This window comes from Rhincodon typus, chromosome 1, assembly GCF_021869965.1.
Source record: "Rhincodon typus isolate 14 chromosome 1, sRhiTyp1.1, whole genome shotgun sequence".
Lineage (NCBI taxonomy): Eukaryota > Metazoa > Chordata > Chondrichthyes > Orectolobiformes > Rhincodontidae > Rhincodon > Rhincodon typus.
In genome coordinates, this window is record NC_063332.1 from 173,680,299 (window position 1) to 173,699,669 (window position 19,371).

General features: G+C 44.9%; 1 protein-coding gene across 1 annotated transcript in view; it reads right to left on the reverse strand.

Moving 5' to 3' along the window:
* stpg2 (sperm-tail PG-rich repeat containing 2) overlaps positions 1-19,371 on the reverse strand; it is a 311,631-nt gene that overhangs the window by 289,368 nt on the left and 2,892 nt on the right. Inside the window, exons 2-4 of the mRNA XM_048612036.1 lie at positions 8,007-8,113; positions 4,710-4,856; positions 2,140-2,289 (exon numbers count right to left, since the gene is read on the reverse strand). Of these exons, the coding sequence (XP_048467993.1) occupies positions 2,140-2,289; positions 4,710-4,856; positions 8,007-8,113 (404 nt within the window). The remainder of the gene's footprint in view (positions 1-2,139; positions 2,290-4,709; positions 4,857-8,006; positions 8,114-19,371) is intronic.

The following is a 19,371-nucleotide window of genomic DNA, read 5'->3' on the forward strand; positions in this document are numbered from 1 at the left end:
AGTACAGGCCCTTCGGCCCTCGATGTTGCGCCGACCTGTGAAACCAATCTGAAGCCCATCTAACCTAAACTATTCCATTTTCATCCATATGTTTATCCAATGACCATTTAAATGCCCTTAAAGTGGGCGAGTCTACTATTTTTGCAGGCAGGGCATTCCACGCCGTTACTACTCTCTGAGTAAAGAACCTACCTCTGACATCTGTCCTATATCTATCACCCCTCAATTTAAAGCTATGTCCCCTCGTGCTAGCCATCACCATCTGAGGAAAAAGGCTCCCACTGTTCACCCTATCTAATCCTCTGATCATCTTGTATGTCTCTATCAAGTCACCTCTTAACCTTCTTCTCTCTAACGAAAACAGCCTCAAGACCCTCAGCCTTTCCTCATAAGACCTTCCCTCCATACCAGGCAACATCCTGGTAAATCTCCTCTGCACCCTTTCCAATGCTTCCACATCCTTCCTATAATGCGGCGACCAGAACTGTACGCAATACTCCAAGTGCGGCCGCACCAGAGTTTTGTACAGCTGCAACATGACCTCATGGCTCCGAAACTCAATCCCTCTACCAATAAAACCTAACACACCGTACGCCTTCTTAACAACCCTATAAACCTGGGTGGCAACTTTCAGTGATCTATGCACATGGACACCGAGATCTTTCTGCGCATCCACACTACCAAGAATCTTACCATTAGCCCAGTACTCTGTATTCCTGTTACTCCTTCCAAATGATTAGTAATAAGCCAAGGGATTCAGGAAGTTTAACAAGTAACAAAATATGACCCAAAAAAATTAATGAGCGTGAAGATAAACTTTGAGGGCAAACTTGTAAGTAATATCAAGGCAAATAGTAGGAGCTTCTATAAATATATAAAAAGGAAGAGAGAAGCCAAAGTGAACATAGATCCCCTTAGAGAATGAGACTGGGGAAATAATAATGTGGAACAAGGAAATGGAAGAGGAGTTGAATAATATTTTGCACCAATCTTTACGGTAGAAGATATCAAAAACACAGAATAATCAAGGGACAAAAGGAGGAGAAAAAATAATTAAAATAACTATCATCAGAGAAAAAGTCCTCGGGAAACTGATGGGGATAAAGGCAGTCAGTTCCCTGAATCTGTTGGCTTGCATCCATGAGTAACTAAAGGAAGTTGCTACAAGGTATTGGATGCACCGGTAGTAATCTTCCAAGAATCCTTAGATTCTGAAAACATCCCAGAAGATTAGAAAATTGCCCAAATAACATCCCAAAGAGCCAAACAAAAACAGCTAACTATAGCCAGTTAGCTTAACATCTGTCATTGGCAAAATGTTAGAGTCTTATAAAGGATGTAATATCAGAGTGTTTAGAAATACATAATATAGTCAAGGAGGAATTTCTTCTTTCAGAGGGTAGTGAATCTGTGGAATTCTTTACCACAGAGGCTGTTGAGGCTGGGTCAGGCTGAGATTGAGATTTTTAATCAGTAAGGGAATCAAGGGTTATGGTGAAACGTAAGAAAGTGAAGTTGAGGATTATTAGATCAGCCACGATCTCATCGAATGGTGGAGCAGACTCAATGGGGTGAATGGTGTATTTCTGTTCCAACATTGTATGGTCTTTTGTTGAGGAAGAATAGCTGGCTACAAGGAATTTCCTTTTGCTTTTCTGCACAGAAGGGGGAGAGAGAGATGGATGTTTACTCTTTGCAGGCTGGAGGTTTCTGTTGAAGTGTACATACACAAGGCTGTAGGCACTTGCCCAGGTAACAATCCTGAGTTTTTCTTCTGAGTGAACCTCCAAGATTCATGCACATCAGCAACTTCCGAAACCGGAACAGAGTTGGTGCAGCAATTATTGTGCACTGATGCTCAGAAAGGCTGGGAACATTGTTCCTGAGCCTACAATTCTTGTGTTTTCCAAGAAGCCAATCAAAAGACTGTCTCTGGGCAAAACTATTCCGTACACAGACAGGCAGTGGTGAATCACTGCACTTCCCTCTCACGGCTTCCAGAAGTCAACATTGTAGATACAACTGGCAATGAGTTCCAGTAACTTGTTTTTGAAACATTTTACACAGTTTCCTTGGTTTAAAGCAGGATCTTCTCCCATTTTAGTCTACAGTGCAAAACTACAAGCAGTCTTTACTTACATATTGTGGATTGTAATATGCAGGACCAAGGCTCCCATCTTTGGAAGGGGGCAAGTGCCTGGAGAGAGCTCCATCTTCAGCTTCTTCATAGCCATATGACTGATTTGATGAAGGGATTGATGGGACACTGACTGACAAGCTTGACACTGCCTGCAAAGAAAAAGGAGGAAATCATTACATGTTCCTCCAAGAGCATAACTTCACCATTTCTTCACTCTTATTTTCCTCAGGCTTAGAAATGACTATCAACACCAACCCTAGCAGCACCTGCAAGGTTGGAGGCCTCCCCTGTAATAGCTTTAAGAGATGTGGTGTCCACTCACGCCCCACTTCTGCTGTACTGTCAAACTGCTGTTTGAAGGAATACTGTTCAGCATGGTGCAGGAATGTGTTAGATAACTGTTTTAGTGTTGGCCAGTAGAATTAAAAAATGAAGAATTTGGAAAGATGCAATTCCTCTCCCCATCTCAGGACGTCCCAGAGCCCAAAAGGTCAGGGACGCAGTGTGGCCCAGGATCAGGAGGTAACAGCAGATGTCTCAGAGGGCGGTCAGAGGCTGGAGGTGGTCACAGTCATCGGCAGGAGTGAGGCCATGGAGAGATGTGGAAAATACAAGGGGAAGGATTTGGGAGAACTGGGAGTTTAGGTAGGTAGTGAGCGCACGGGGAATGGGTGAACAGAGCTTGTTGCAAGTTACAATGCCAGAAACAGATTTTTGAATAAGGTTAAATTCACAAAGACTACAAGGTGAGCGGCCAATGCGCAGAATACTGAATCAGTGTGGGTCGGCTCTCTTCCACACATGTTCCCTTTCACTGGGCAAAAAAAATGCCCAGGTCTGCTGAGAAAACAACAATAGTTGGTCAGCGAGAACCAGTTTATCCATTTCCATTGGGACCAAATGTTGCATCCAGTGATCATTAGTAAATCTGGCTCTCAGGTCAATCATCAACATTCCTCCCTCTTGCTGTGGGTCTATGTACAGAATTTGCTGGCACATTGGCCAAGCTTCCACAATCAACTGTATCGACATGCAACAAGCAAGACTTAACTCATCCTCTACGCTCTCCCTGTTTACATTGAAATGCAATCATGTACAAATGTCCTTCCTGAAGCCAATGCCTCACCGGTCCCCAGGCCAGATCCACCCGTAACTGAGCAGGTACCTGCCCACCTTCCTCCAAACACTGGTTTTGCCTCGGTACAGTGATATCGCAGTGCATAGCCCCCCCATCAGGAAGACTCTCAATGGCAGTCATGAGTTCAATTACTTGTAATTTGTGGAGGCTGTTTAAATAGAGTTTGCTGTAAATAAAGCTCTTTTCCCCAAAAAACATGTGCGTTGGAGGATAACATGGTAACACTTCTGGCTTTGAATCAGAAGGTTGTGGGTTCAATAAAAATCGAAAGAACTGCAGATGCTGTAAATTAGAAATAAAAACAGAAGCTGCTGAAAAAGCTCAGCAGGTCTGGCAGCATCTGTGGAGAGAAATCAGAGTTAAAGTTTCAGGTCCGGTTACACTTCCTCAGAACTGACCCTTACCCGAAATGTTAACTTTGATTTCTTTCCACAAATGCTGCCCGGTCTACTGAGCTTTCCCAGCAATTTCTGTTTTTGAAACAGCTGCAAGTGTTGGTGAGGAGATTAATTTGCTGTAATCCATAGAGGTTCTGCTCAAATAAATAGATCCTTTTTGCTATAGATCCTGTTGGAATCCTGTCCCACCTTGACCGCATTGTGGAACACCAACGCTCAGTTCGCAACAAACAACTGCACCTCCCAGTCGCGAACCATTTCAACGACCCCTCCCACTCCTTAGACGACATGTCCATCCTGGGCCTCCTGCAGTGCCACAACGATGCCACCCGAAGGTTGCAGGAACAGCAACTCGTATTCCGGTTGGGAACCCTGCAGCCCAATGGTATCAATGTGGATTTCACAAGCTTCAAAATCTCCCCTCCCCCTACCGCATCCCAAAACCAGCCCAGCTCGTCCCCGCCTCCCTAACCTGTCCTTCCTCCCACCTATCCCCTCCTCCCACCTCAAGCCACACCCCCATCTCCTACCTACTAACCTCATCCCGCCCCCTTGACCTGTCCGTCCTCCCTGGACTGACCTATCCCCTCCCTAACTCCCCACCTACACTCACCTTTACTGGCTCCACCCCCGCCTCTTTGACCTGTCTGTCTCCTCTCCATCTATCTTCTCCTCTATCCATCTTGTATCTGCCTCCCCCTCTCTCCCTATTTATTTCAGAACCCCCTTCCCCTCCCCCATTTCTGAAGAAGGGTCTAAGCCCGAAACATCAGCTTTCCTGCTCCTCTGATGCTGCTCGGCCTGCTGTGTTCATCCAGCTCTACACCTTGTTATCTCAGACCCCACTGTCACTGTTTTCTTGACAAATAAACGTCTACAACCATATTTTTGTGATTTCAGGTAATATCCCACAGATTGCTGATTGACACTGGTTTCAGTGAAGTTGCCTCTGCAGCTAGAGAATAAGGGGATTGAGATACAGACTTTGAAAAGACACAGCCAAAGCTAATCAATGGGCGAGGTGGACACTCACTGTGCAATGTGGTTTGAATGATTTGATCGATTTCTCAGCTAACCGCATGGGGGAGATATTGTAGGTGCCAGGCCCTGGAAGGTCATCTCCAACAGTTTTGAAGCGAGCCTCCTTGTTCTTCATGCTCTGCCCTCCTTTGATGTGTTCCTGTAATTCACCACACAAGAGAATTGGTATTGAGTGTCAGGATTTACTCAATTTAATTTGGACAAATACTACAATGCAAGGGTCATTGGCAATTTGAGGCACATGATGTCAATTTCAGTTTATTCAGACATACTTTTCTCAAAACAGGAACAGGAAGAGACTATTTGACTCTCCCAGTCTGTTCTACCATTCAATTAGATCAAGACTGATTCATGTTATAAATTCAGCTACTTTTATGTTTCCATAATTCTTCATATTCTTGCCAAAAAAAATCTATTTCAGTGTGAAACGATAATTTGGCCCCTGGGGGGAGAGTCTTGCAGATTTCTGCTCCCCTCTGTAAGAAGAGCATAAGATATAGGAAGAGAATTAGGCCATTCAGCTTATCAGATCTGATCTGTCATTTAATCATGGCTGATATGTTTCTCAACCCCATTCTCTTGCCATCTCCCTGTAACCTTTGATCCCCTTACTAGTCAAGGACCTATCTATCACTGTCTTAAATACATTCAATGATTTGACCTCCACAACCATCTGCAGCAATGATAGATTTCACAGATTCACCACCCCCGGCTGAAGATATTCCTCCTCATCTCAGTTCTAAAGTGTCGTCCCTTCACCCTGAGGATGTGTCCTTGGGTCCTAGTCTCTCCTACTAGTGGAAACATCTTCTCCACATCCACTCTATCCAGGTCTTTCAGTAGTCTGTAAGCTTCAATCAGATCCCCCTTCATCCTTCTAAACTCCGTTGGGTAGAGACCCAGAGTCCTCAACCGCTCCTTACAATGACAACCCCTTCCTCACCGAGATCATTCTTGTGAACTTCCTGTGGATCCCCTCCAAGGCCAGCACATTCTTCCTTAGATACGGGGCCCAACTGTTCACAACGCAGTCTAAAACATGAACACACAAATTAGAAACAGGAATAGGCCCCTTGAGCCTGCTCCAGCAATCAGGAAGGTCATGACTGATCTGATTGGAACCTCAAATCCACATTCCTGCTTACTTCTGATAAGCTTTCACCCTCCAAGCTTAACAAAACTCTATTTACCTCTGTCTTACAAATGTTCAAGAACTCTGCGTCCAGAAAAAAAATTGCCTTATCTTTGTTTTAAATGAGTGACCCCTGATTTTTAAACAGTGACCCCTGTTCTAGATTCTTCCACAAGAGGAAATTTCCTCCTAACATTCACATTGTCAGGATCTAATATATTTCAATCAAGGCCCAACATCACTCCTGATGTGGAGGTGCTGGTGTTGAACTGGGGTGGACAATGTCAAAAATCACACGACGCTAGGTTATAGTCCAACAGGTTTATTTGAAAACACAAGCTTTCGTAGCTCTGCTCGTTCCTCAGGTGTTAATGAGAGAGGTGGCATCAGACACAGAACTTACAAGTAAAAGATCAAAGGGTCATAGAACTGATGCGAATGTATTGAACAAACCTAAGATGGCTGTTAAATCTGTATTCAGTGAGAAAAGAGATGCAGGTTTCAATCGATAAAAATGCAAATCCCAGAATTTCTTTCAAGTCACTGCCCTGAGATAGCTAAAAGGTTTTATCAGTATAACAGAGATGACATCTCAGGACAGACGATGCATTTTAGGTATGAGGCCTTATTTAGAATCTGTCTGTGTTTTAACTTGGATTCAGACTGGTTTTATTTCCAAAGTAGGAATTTATAACATGCAACATTGACTGTCTACAAATTGTGTGCTTTTTGAACAAAACAAAATATCTCTGCAATTACAAATCTGCAAATGCAAATTCACCTCATAGATTTGGGGCAGCACGGTGGTTAGCACTGCTGCCTCACAGCGCCAGGGAACCGGGTTCAATTCCACCCTCGGGTGACTGTCTGTGTGGAGTTTGCACATTCTCCCCGTGTCTGCGTGGGTTTCCTCTAGGTGTTCCAGTTTCCTCCCACAGCCCAAAGATGTGCGGGCTAGGTGGATTGGCCATGATAAATTGCTCATAGTGTTCAGGGATGTGTAGATTAGGTGGGTTATAGGGGTCTGGGTGTGATGCTCCAAGGGCCTGCTTCCACACTGTAGGGATTCTATGAGATGTGTGCGTGTACGTGTACACAGAGTGGTGGGGTGACCTGTAGTGTAACATGAACCCATGATCCCAGTTGAGACCGTCCTCATGTGGACTGAACTTGGCTATCAGCCTCTGCTCAGCAACTCTGTGTTGTTGTGTGTCCCAAAGTCTGCCTTGGAGGACGTTTACCCGAAGATCCGAGGCCAAATGGCCTCACACCATTGTCTGACCTGAGATGTCACCTCTGTTATACTGATAAAACCTTTAGCTATCTCAGGGCAGTGACTTGAAAGAAGTTCTGGGATTTGTGTATTAATCAATTGAAACCTGCAAGTCCTTTCTAACTGATTAAAGATTTAACAGCCATCTTAGGTTTGTTCAATATATTCGCATCATTTCTATGACCCTTTGATCTTTTGCTTATAAATTCTGTGCCTAATGCCACCTCTCTCACTAATACCCAAAGAAGGAGCAAGACTCCGAAAGCTTGTGCTTTCAAACAAATCTGTTGGACTATAAACTGGTGTTGGGTGGCTTTTGACCTTGACATCACTCCTGAAAGGCTTGGCAGTAATTTATGGTTATGCCCTTTGCAAGAACGTAAAAATGTCTGAATTAGAAAGAGGAGTAGGCCATTCTGGCCCTCAATCCTGGTTGATCTCATTGAAGCCTGAACTCCACTTTACTGTCTCCCTTCTCTTCTCATGAGCCTTGACTCCCTTGAAGGTCAAAAAGATGACCAAGAAACATAAGTAATGAGAGTTTATCCGTGAAACATGCAATATTTTTCTTCTCTGCATATATCCATCAATGAATATTGAAGTAATTATTTGTTATCACTCAAATTCATTGAAAATATATGAATGTTCACCCTGTCGCTAGAAAAATTTTGTGCAAGTCGTATTTAAGCATAAAAGTATGCAGGATTGAAAATCAGATGTCCAATCAAAACATTGACTTTTAATGATTGAAAACCTTCAATGACAGATATGAAGGAACTGTACATATTTCACTGAAAACAAATGGAGATTACAAATAACAACATCTATTGTGCCATTTAGAATAAGTGGAAGTTACTACTGCATTGAGCTGGTCATAATCTTACCTGAACTGGAATAATGTCATAGTGCTGTGGGCCTGGAGACAGGAGAGCACCAGGAACATTGAATATAGAATCACGGTTTGCCAAAGACATAAAGGGAGCATATCCATCTGCAGAAAGGAAATCATGTCACTGGGGTCTTCATCTTTACCCAATAAACAAATTGGTTATGAGCCTATATCATGCAATGTCTAGAGGATTGAGAATCAACTGCATGGTTCTCTCCCAAAATCTTGAAAAATCTTCAAACAAATAATGTTGACAATTAAAATCTATTGCTGTCCCTGCTTGTCCATTAACCTGGCGGAGAATTTTCAGGCACATAGGAATGGTTAAATGAGAGGATTTGAAGGACAAATGCGGTGAATCCTGCATTCCCAGTGAGAAGCTATGCTGGATACAAATGAAACTTATTGAACTTATATTGCAGAGGGATGAACTTGCACTAATTTGATTCCATAAACATAAAACAATGTCCTACAGTAATAAATGCAAGATACTGTGGATGCTGGAAATCTGAAACACAGAGTGCTGGAGAAACTCAGCAGGTCTGGCAGCATCTCTGAAAAGAGAAACAGAGTTAACCTTCTGAATCCAGTATGACTCTTCTTCAGAATGCCCTACAGTGCTGAATAGACGCAGTAGGAGAGTAAAATTGATGGTAAAGAGAAAGATACTGAGAGAAATATCTGAAATGCTGATGAAAGAAGTGGATTTTAAAAAAAAGGTCTTAAAGAAGTTGTTGTCTGTGATTCTGTGCTAGCCCTCGAAACTCTGCGACAGAATGCTGTTCAATCAAATCCTAATCAAGTGCACAATAGTCTAGGGGAACTCTGTGGTAGGAGTGCCAAGGGAGTACCACACTGTTGGAGGTGCCAGCTTACAGACGAAATGCTAAACTGAATCTTGGGCACAGTTTGGAGAGATAAGGATTAATCAGGGATAATCAGCATGGCTTTGTCAAAGGGAGGGCACATCTGATAAATCTGTTTGAGTTTTTTGAGGAAGTGACTAGGTGTGTAAATGAGGGTGGAGTGGTAAGGTGGTCTACATTGACTTCAATAAGGCTCTTCACAACGTTTTGCCTGGGAGCCAGGTCAAGAAATTAAGAGCCTTTGGGATCTAGGGCAAATTGGCAAAATGGATCCAAAACTGGCTCAGAGGCGGGAAGGAGAGGGTAATGGTCGAAGGTTGATTTTGTAACTAGAAGCTTGCACCCAGTGGTGTTCAGCAGGGTTTCTGGCTGTTTGTATGGTGCATTTATGATTTGGTCATGAACATTGGTGGTTTCATCGCTATTCACAGATGACATTAAAATAGGTGGTGTGGCAAATAATGAAGAGGAAAGCCTTATACTACAGGAGGACGTCGATGGGCTGGTCAAATGGACAGAACAATGGCAAATGTAGGGCCCTAGGAGATACAGAAGATCAGAGGGACCTCAGTGTGCATGTCCATAGGTACTTGAAGGCAGCAGGACAGGTAGGTAAGAAGGCATTTGGGATTCTTGCCATTATTAGTTGAGGCACTGAATACAAAAGCAAGGAGTTACATAAAACATTAGTCAGGCCACAATTGGAGCATGGTGTGCAGTTCTGGTCGCCACAGGATGGGAAGTATATGATTGCACTGGAGGGGGTGCGGAGGAGATTCACCAGGATATTGCCTGGGTTGGATTCAGCTATAAAGGGAGACTTAATAGGCTCGGGGTATTTCCCTTAGAGCAAACAAGGCTGAGAGGGGATCTGATTGAGGTGTACAAAATGCTGAGGGGTTTAGATGGGAATAAATTGAGTCAGAATAAATAGTCGCTATGAACAAACATTGCCACTTACTAGAGGGATCAATAACCAGAGGGCACAGTTTTTAATGTAAGAGGTGGGAGGTTTAGAGGGGATTTAAGGAAAATGTGGTTTTCATTCAGAGGATGGTGAGTATCTGGAACTCTGCCTAAAAGGGTGATCGAGGCAGAAACCATGTCAACATTTAAGAAATATTTAGAAGATCAATTGAAATGTCACAGCATATATAAAGATTAGATTAGAGTAGATAGTTGCTTGATGACGATGGGCTGAAAGGCCTCTTTCCATGCTGTAATACTCCATGATTCGAGCACAGAGAAGTGCCATTCGGGCCAACAAAATAGTCCAGTGTTTCATCTCCAAATGAGCCTTTCCCAGCATATTTAACCTCACCTTTCCTCCAGTACCTTCTATTCCATTTCTAAATCAACCTACACACTGCACCGTAACCACTCCATGTGATGCAATTTCACATTCTCACCACGATCTGAGTAATGAATTCTTAGTGACTGTTTTGTATGCTGCTTATGAGAGAGCAAGGAGACGCAATTTAAAAAATAAAGGCTCACGCAAACACAGGGATGAGGATTCTTTTCTCTATCAGAAGATTATTGGTCTGTGGGATTCTCTTCCTCAGACAGCAGATGCAGACTGGGTCAGGGAAAAATTTTCCAGACAAAAATGCCCCGGCACCTTCTTAAATCTGAGAAGTATGTTTCTGCAATACCAGTTTAGCCAGCAGATGGAGATCTAGGACACAGTAAGGAATGCAGATGCTGGAAGCTAGAGTCAATAAATATGGAGCTGGAAAAGCACAGCAGGACAGACAGCATCTGAGGAGCAGGAAAGTCAATGCTTCGGGCTGAAACCATTTGTCAGGACTGGGGAGGGGAGCCCAGAAATAAATAGGGATGGGGGTGTAAGACTAGGGGGGAGGTAGGTGAGATAGGGAGGAAAGTGAGATGGAGATGGGTGGATGCAGGTAGCGGGTAGTTGTGGTTGGTCAGTGGGAAGGGTGGAGAGGATATGTGAGCAGGAAGATGGACAGGTTGGGGGTGGAGGGATTTTGAAGCTGGTGAAGTCAATATTGAGGCCGTTGGGCTGTAAGCTCCCGAGGCGAAATATCAGGTGTTCTTCCAGTTTACGTTGGTCTCACTCGGACAGTGGAGAAGGCCAGGGATAGACATGTCGCCAGGGGAGTGGGAGTGGGAGGGGGTGTTAAAGTGGATGGCAACCAGAAGGCCAGGTTGGTTGGTGTGTGCAGCGTGCAGTTGCTCCACGAACCGGTTCCCGAGTCTGCGTTTGGTCTCCCCGATATAGAGGAGACCACATCGGGAGCAACGGATACAGGTTGGATGAAGCGCAGGTGAATCTCTGCCGGATTTTGAAGGATTGTTTGGGACCTTGGACAGAGGTGAGAGGGGAGGTGTGGGAGAGGGGGTGGCACCTCTGGCGGTTGCAGGGAAAGATACCGGGTATGGTGGAGGGTTTGGTGGGGAGTGTGGAGCTGACAAGGGAGTCGCGGAGTGAACGGTCCCCGCGGAAAGTGGACAGGAGTGGGGAGGGAAATATCTTTTCGGTGGTGGGGTCTGATTGTAGGTGATGGAAATGTCGGAGGATGATGCGTTGCATTCAGAGTTTGGTGAGGTGGTATGTGAGGACTAAGGGGACTGTATCCTTATTGTTGTTGGGGAGAGAGGGTTTGAGGGCGGAAATGAGGGAAATGGAGGAGATGTGGTTGAGGGCACAGAGGAGGGGAAACTACAGTCCCTAAAGTAGAAGGATATCTGGGAAGTCCTGGAGTAGAATGCCTCATCCTGGGAGCAGATGCGGCAGAGGCGGAGGAATAGTGAATATAGGATAGCATTTTTTCAGGAGGATGGGTGAGAGGAGGTGTAGTCAAGGTAATTGTCAGAGTCAATGCGTTTGAAATGGATGTCAGTGGTGAGTCAGTTCCAGAGATGGAGACAGAGAGATCCAGGAAGGGGAGGGAGGTGTCAGAAATGGTGCAGGTGAATTTGAGGGCACGGTGGAATGTGCTGGCAAAGTTGATGAACTGTTCGAGCTCCTCGCAGGAGCACGAGACAGCACCGATACAGTTATCAATGCAGCAGAGACAGAGATGGGGGATCGTGCTGGTGTAGTTGTTGAAGAGGGACTTTTCCATGAATCCTACGAAGAGGCAGGCATAGCTCGGGCCCATGCGGGTGCCCATAGCCATCCCTTTGGTTTGTAGGAAGTGGAAGAAATCAAAGGGAAAATTGTTGAGAGAGAGGACCAGTTCCACCAAGCGACTGAGAGTGTCAGGGGAGGGGGACTGGTTGGGCCTACGGGACAGGAAGAAGTGAAGGGTTTTTAGGCCCTCCTCATGGGGGATACAGGTGTACAGGGACTGAATGTTCATGGTGAAGATGAGGTGTTGGGGGCCGGGGAATTGAAAGTTTTGGAAAAGGTGGAAGGCGTGAGTTGTGTCCTGAACTTAGGTGGGGAGTTCCTGGACCAAAGGCGAAAGAATGGAATCGAGGTAGGAGGAGATGAGCTCAATGGGGCAGGAGCAGGCAGACACAATGGATTGACTAGGGCAGTCAGGTTTATGAATTTTGAGTAGGAGAGAGAAATGGGTGGTGCAGGGATGGGGAACTATCAGGTTTAAAGCTGCGGACGGGAGACCGATGAAGTTTTTGATGGTCTGGGAGATGATGGCTTGGTGATCAGAGGTGGGTCGTGATCATGGATCGAGATACATTCAGCCCTTGGATGAATCTGAGTGGTCAAGTGCAGCCAGCAGTGATTCAGTCATTATTTATGCACAACCCCAAGAAACTTTGGTTATTTACTCCTGTCTCCTCATAAAACATTTGGTATTATAGAAAACAACAGAGCTCATCGCAATTTCCTCAATGGAAAAGAAGCAGAGAGTATACCCATAGATAGTGGTGTCATGTAGTACAGTCATTCCTCTGTATCCGCCAACTCACAAATCACGTTTCCACCTACTCGTGACAAAAAATAAGTAACCAATCATTCAGAGTCTGCAAGCAAAACTCTCCTTTCCGCGATCACTTTCGCTTATGCACCAATCCAAGATGGTGGCACCAGCAAGATAGGCAATGTTCGAACTCCTGGGCCCATCTGCTCCAGGAGGCCACTTCCTCCCTTCTTTTTTTACCCTCTTTGTCTTCTTTCTTTTTCTTTTTCTTCTTCTTCTTCCTCCTGTCGGTGGCAGCAGAGAGGTGATGTGGTGGAGGGGAACAGGATTCTTAGTGGAGCTGTGGTCTGGCCTGGCCTGGCCAAGCGACTGAGCCAGGGACTCCTGGCGGTGGTGGGCCCAGAGTGGGGATTCCAGGCATCGGTGAGGGCAGAGGTGGCAGCTCCTGGTTGTGGTGGGCCCGGAGACGGGGTCTCCTGGTTGTGGGGTGAGTGTGGGCCCAGCGCGGGGCCTGGCATTGGCGGCCTGTCTGCAAGGTGGGCCCGGCGACAAAGAGATGGCAGCTCTGACGTTGGTGGGTCTGGCACAGGTGGCGGAGTGGGTGTTGTTGGTCAGGTGGCTCAGGGCTCGGGATTCATGGTGGAGATGGCAGAGCAAAGAGGGACTTTCTTTCAGCTTTGTCTTTTTATTCTTGGAGTATTTGAATGGCACTGGTTTATGGCGACCGTTGAAGCTTTTCACTGTATTTCACCATGTTGTTCATTGTAGAGTAAAAGGTGACAGTAGATCACCATTCAATCTCACTCTCACCCTCCAACCTGTTCTGGTATGCAGCTCTTCCCCTCCACGATCAACGAGCAAGGGCATAGGTGCTGGAGAGGATGAACAGGTTGAGGACATTCGCCAGGTAGAGTAGGAGGGCGCATCATCGGGGGAAAGTGGCTGGGAGGGAGTCACGTCTGCACCGTCCTGTCCCTCCCGCACCCAGTAACCAGCCATAACCTCCCCCAACAACACCCGATCCCTGGTACACAGGATGTCTCACCTCTATCAGTCAATTACAATACACTAGAATCGTTTTTAATATTTTGTTCTATTAATATTAACTTTTATTTCAGATGTTTTAGTGTTTATTATTTTAACTCAAAAAGTAACCAAAAAATAATAGGCGAATGGTGATAATTTTGAGGTCCAGGAATGTAACTCTATTATGACCATAAGTTATTAAGCTCCGCACTAGTGGGTTCATCATTCAGGGGTTTCAGGAACGGAACCCTCACAGATATGGAGGAATGACTTTATTAATATCACAGGGCTTATGCAATGAGAGGGGGAGCTAACACTTTGGGCAAAATGGATTCAGATCTGACTGCAGGGGTTGAAATTAACTGAAATCTGGTCCAGGACCATCGTTTTTTTTTTGTTGTTTTTTTTTCAGAAAACCCATCGGGTTCACAAATGAAAGGGGAGGAAATGTGCCATCTTCAACAGGCCCCGCGGTGGAACCAGCACCTGCTGAGCCCCATGGCGTTAGAGAGAGTGAACAGGCAGACATGGAGACCGGCATGGGGAGGCAGCATGGCCTCGTGCTCAAGGGCCTCCAGACGCAAACTGGAACTTAAGTACTTATGGCCACTTATTATCATTCTGGACTTTTTTCACTGTTTCATGATAATCCATATTCTCCTTTTACTCTGTAACAACACTATAATTTTTACTCTGTAAGATTTGTACCTAGCTACTTCTACCTATGATGGCGCCATTAAAGGCAGCCATTGTAGAAACTTTGCATTGTACTCCTGTACTGAAGTGACAATAAAAGATGTTCTGATATTCTGGTCTGGTCTCTATGTGACTCCAGACCCACACCAGGACTGAAACATTGTCTGCCCTTTCAGCTGGAAATGAAAGATCCCTGTCACTATTCAAAGAGCAGGGGAGTTGTCCCTAGTCTTCCGGTTAATACTTATAATCAACATGGCTAAAGCAGATCATCTTTCCATTGACTTTTCTGCAGTTCGCAAGAGCACGTGCACAAATTCATTAAAAACCGAAAGAACTGCGGATGCCATAAATCACGAACAAAAACAGAAGTTGCTGGAAAAGCTCAGCAGGTCTGGCAGTGTCTGTGCTTTTGCACAAATTCATTGCAGCGTTTCCTTTACTCCAACAGAGACCAGGCTTCAATAGCACTTCATTGGTTGTAAAGTGCTTTGGAACATTCTGAGGTGATGAGAGGTGCTATATAAATGCAAGATTTTTCTCCCTTTTAAGTCTGAGACTCTCTGTTTGTTCTCGACTGGATTACAAAATCTTGCACTCAATTGGTGGAACAGGATTTACAAACATTCTTCCATTTATGCCTGCCAGGGTTTAATTACCTTTAGTTAAACCAGCTATTGAACCAGATCATCGCTCCGAGTTTTCCATTTTCAATTGTTCTCCTGCTTTAGCAGTTTTTCAGGAAAAGAAAAATTCCCGATTTTCACAAAAATACTGGGAGGCCTAAATACAGTGAGCATGGAGGTGATGTTTGTACGAGTAGGAGAGATTAGGACCCAAGGGCACAGCCTCAGAGTGAAGGGATGACCCTTTAGACATAAGATGAGGAGGAATTTCTTCAGCCAGAGGATGGTGAATCTGTGGAACTCATTGTCAAGACACTGAGTGTATTTAAGACAGAGATATATATGTTCTTAATGAGTATGGGGATCAAGCAGGAGAATGGGGATGAGAAATGTATCAGCTATGATCGAATGGCAGAGAAAACTCAATGGGCCAAATGGTCTAATTTTGCTCTTATATCTTATGGCCTTATGGGATCTTTATGCTTCATGCCAACCCACTGTATGGCCGGGCTGTAAGGTTAACGCTCTACCTACCCCTTTCTCCGGACTCCCCCATCACAGGAAATAGTTCCTCTCCAAATACACTTTCAAACCATTCAATATCCTTAACAGGAGTTGGTAATGTATTTGTATAGATTCATGGATTTGTAATCCAACATGCCAACCTAGTGCCCTGGGAGACCATGTTCAACTCCTGAGATGGTGTAATTTTAGTTTGATTAATAAATCTGGAATTGAAAGCTAGTCTCAGGAATGGTGCCAAGGATCTATGTCGATTATCGTAGAAAGAATTTTGGCTCACCAACGTCTTCAGGGAAGGAAATCTGCCATCCTTATCTGGTCTGGCCAGGTATATAAACTGACATTTTCCCAGCCACCATCAGTTCTGAGGAAGGGTCACCGGACTCGAAACTTTAACTCTGTTTTCTCCTTCACAGATGCCGCCAGACCTGCTGAGCTTTTCCAGCAACTTTGTTTTTGTTCTTCAACAAGACTACTCGCTAATCTTCATTACTTCAGTAATATTCTTTGAGAAGAGTAAGAAACAAGACGAGCTAGAAATACCTGGTGGGTCAGTCAACATCTGTAAATAAAGTCAAGTAATTCCATATAATCTATGTCAAGTTGCTAAATGACAGGAACAAACAGGGACAGCTTTCCCTAGGGATATAAAGACAGAATTGCCCAACTTATTTTTTATTCATTTGTGGGATGTGGGCATCGCTGGCTGGCCAGCATTTAATGCCCATCTCTAGTTGTTCCTTGAAAAGGTGATGGTGAGCTGCCTTCTTGAACCGCTTCAGTCCTTGTGCTGTGGTAGATCCTAAATGCTCTTAGGGAGGGAATTCCATGATTTTGACCCAGTGACAGCGAAGGAACAGAGATATATTTCCGAGTCAGGATGGTGAGTGACTTGGAGGCGAATTTGAAGGTGGTGGTGTTCCCGTGTATCTGCTGCCTTTATTCTTCTAGATGAAAGTGGTCGTGGGTTTGGAAGGTGCTGTCTGAGGGTCTTTGGTGAATTTCTGCAGTGCATCTTGTAGATAGTACACACTGCTGCTACTGAGCTTCGATGGTGGAGGAAGTGGATGCTTGAGGGTGTAGTGCCGATCAAGCGAGTGCTGCTTTGTCCTGAAAGGCAGCGAGCTTTTTGAGTGTTGTTGGAGCTGCACCCATCCAGGCAAGTGGGGAGTATTCCATCACACTCCAGACTTATGTCTTGGGTATGTGGACAGGCTTTGAGGGGTCAGGAGGTGAGTTGCGAGCCTTAATATTCCCAGCCTCTGATGTACTCTTGTAGCGACTGTATTTATATGGTGAATCCAGTTGACTTTCTGGTTGATGATAACCCCCCCAGGATGTTGATAGTGGGGGATTCAGTGATGGTAACACCATTGAATGTCAAGGGGCGGTGGTTAGATTGTCTCTTATTGGTGATGGTCATAGCCTGGCATTTGTGTGGTGCGAATGTCACTTGCCACATGTCAGCCCAAGCCTGGATGTTGTCCAGATCTTGTTGCATTTGAACACGGACTGCTTCCATATCTGAGGAGTCGCGAATGGTGCTGAACATTGTGCAATCATCAGCGAACATCCCCACTTCTGACCTTATGATGGAGGGAAGGTCATTGATGAAGCAGCTGAAGATGGTTGGGCCTAGGACACTACCCTGAGGAACTCCTGCAGAGACGTCCTGGAGCTGAGGTGATTGATCTCCCACAACCATGACCATTTTCCTATGTGTCAGGTATGACTCAAACCACTGGAGAGTTTGTCCCCCGATACCCATTGATTCCAGTTTTGCTCGGGCTCCTTGATGCCACACTCAGTCAAATGCAGCCTTGATATCAAGGGCTGTAACTCTCAGCTCATCTCTGGAATTCAGCTCTTTTGTCCATGTTTGAACCAAGGCTGGAATGAGGTCAGGAGCTGAGTGGCCCTGACGGAACCTAAACTGGGCGTCACTGAGCAGGTTATTGCTGAGCAGGTGCTGCTTGATAGAACTGTTAGTGAGACCTTCCGTCACTTTACTGATGATCGAGAGGAGACTGAAGGGGCGGTAATTGGCTGGGTTGGATTTGTCCTGCTTTTTATGTATGGGACATACCTGGGCAATTTTCCACATTGTCTGGTAGATGTCATTGCTGTAATGGTACTGGAAGTGCTTGGCTAGGGGGGTGGCAAGTTCTGGAGCACAAGTCTTCAGTACTATTCCCGGAATGTTGTCAGGGCCCAGAGTCTTTGCAGTATCCAGTGCCTCCAACCATTTCTTGATATCACGTGGAGTGAATCAAATTGGCTGAAGACTGGTATCTGTCAAGCTGGGGACCACTGGAGGGGGCCAAGATGGATCATCCACTCGGCACTTCTGGCTGAAGATTGCTGCAAAAGCTTCAGCCTTATCTTTTGCACTGATGTGCTGGGCCCTTCCATCATTGAGGATGGGGATATTTGTGGAGACTCCTCCTCCAGTGAGTTGTTTAATCATCCACCACCATTCACGACTGGATGTAGCAGGACTGCAGAGCTTAGATCTGGTCCGTTGTTTGTGGGATCGCTTAGCTCTGTCTATCACTTGCTCCTTATGCTGTTTGGTGTGCAAGTAGTGCTGTTTGGTGGCTTCACCAGGTTGACACCTCTTCTTCAGGTATGCCTGGTGCTGCTCCTGGCATGCCCTCCTGCACTCTCCATTGAACCATGTGTGATGACAAGGTAGATATCAAGCTTTTTTTTTAAATAAGAGCACAAAGTAAAAGGGTAAGGAGGTACCGATAAACTTAAAATTTTCATCCTTGTTTCCAAATGCCTCCAAGACTTAGGCCTCCCAATCTCTGTAATCTCCCTCGGCCCTACAAGTCTCCAAGATCGTTGCACTCCTACAATCACAGTCTCATGAGCATCCCCAATTTCCATTGCTCTATTATTAGTGGCTATGTCTCCAGCTGTCTGGGGCTTGAGCTCTGGAATTGCCTCCCTGAATTTCGCTGCCTGTCTTTCCACAAAGACATTCCTTAAAACCTACTCTTTGACCAAGCACTTAGTCACCTATCCAAATGTCTCCTTAAGTGATTCAACGCATATTTTGCTTGATAATCACTCCAATGAAGAATTTGGGAAGTTTTACTATGCTACATTAAGATGCTATATAAGGCAAGTTGTTGTAGGGCATTGGTTACACTACAGTCAAAGTAAAGAGTCTGCAGTTCCAGGAACCTATTAAAAGGATATTGAAAATATAATGTATAATGGTGATTCAGCTAACATTGGGAAACGTTAGTGGTATGAAGTGATTTAAGTTTCTGATACAATTACCACAGAAATCTAAGAGTAGAATTCACACAAATATTTTTGATTCATAAAGGGCTGAGAATTCAGAAACATAATTACCTTCGGCTGAGGAGAACTGAAAATTCAACTTAAAATGGTCGCCAAGAGTGATCAGGGAGGGTGAGAAAAGAAGTTTCTTCACAGAAAACAGCGTGAGAAATGAAAACAAGGCAGTAGTTGAGGCACAGACTGTTGCATCTTCAAGGTAAAATTAACTAAATGCTGAAGTACTTGCAAATATTGGTCAATAAATACAGAGTGAACAGTGGGATTAATTTTAGGATGCTGCAGTAAACAGAGCTAGCAAAGACATGATGGGATAAACGAGGGATAGTAGGAACAGCCGATGCTGGAGAACCTGAGATAACAAGGTGTAGAGCTGGATGAACACAGCAGGCCAAGCAGCATCAGAGGAGCAGGAAAGCTGACGTTTCAGGTCTAGACCCTTCTTCAGAAAAAAG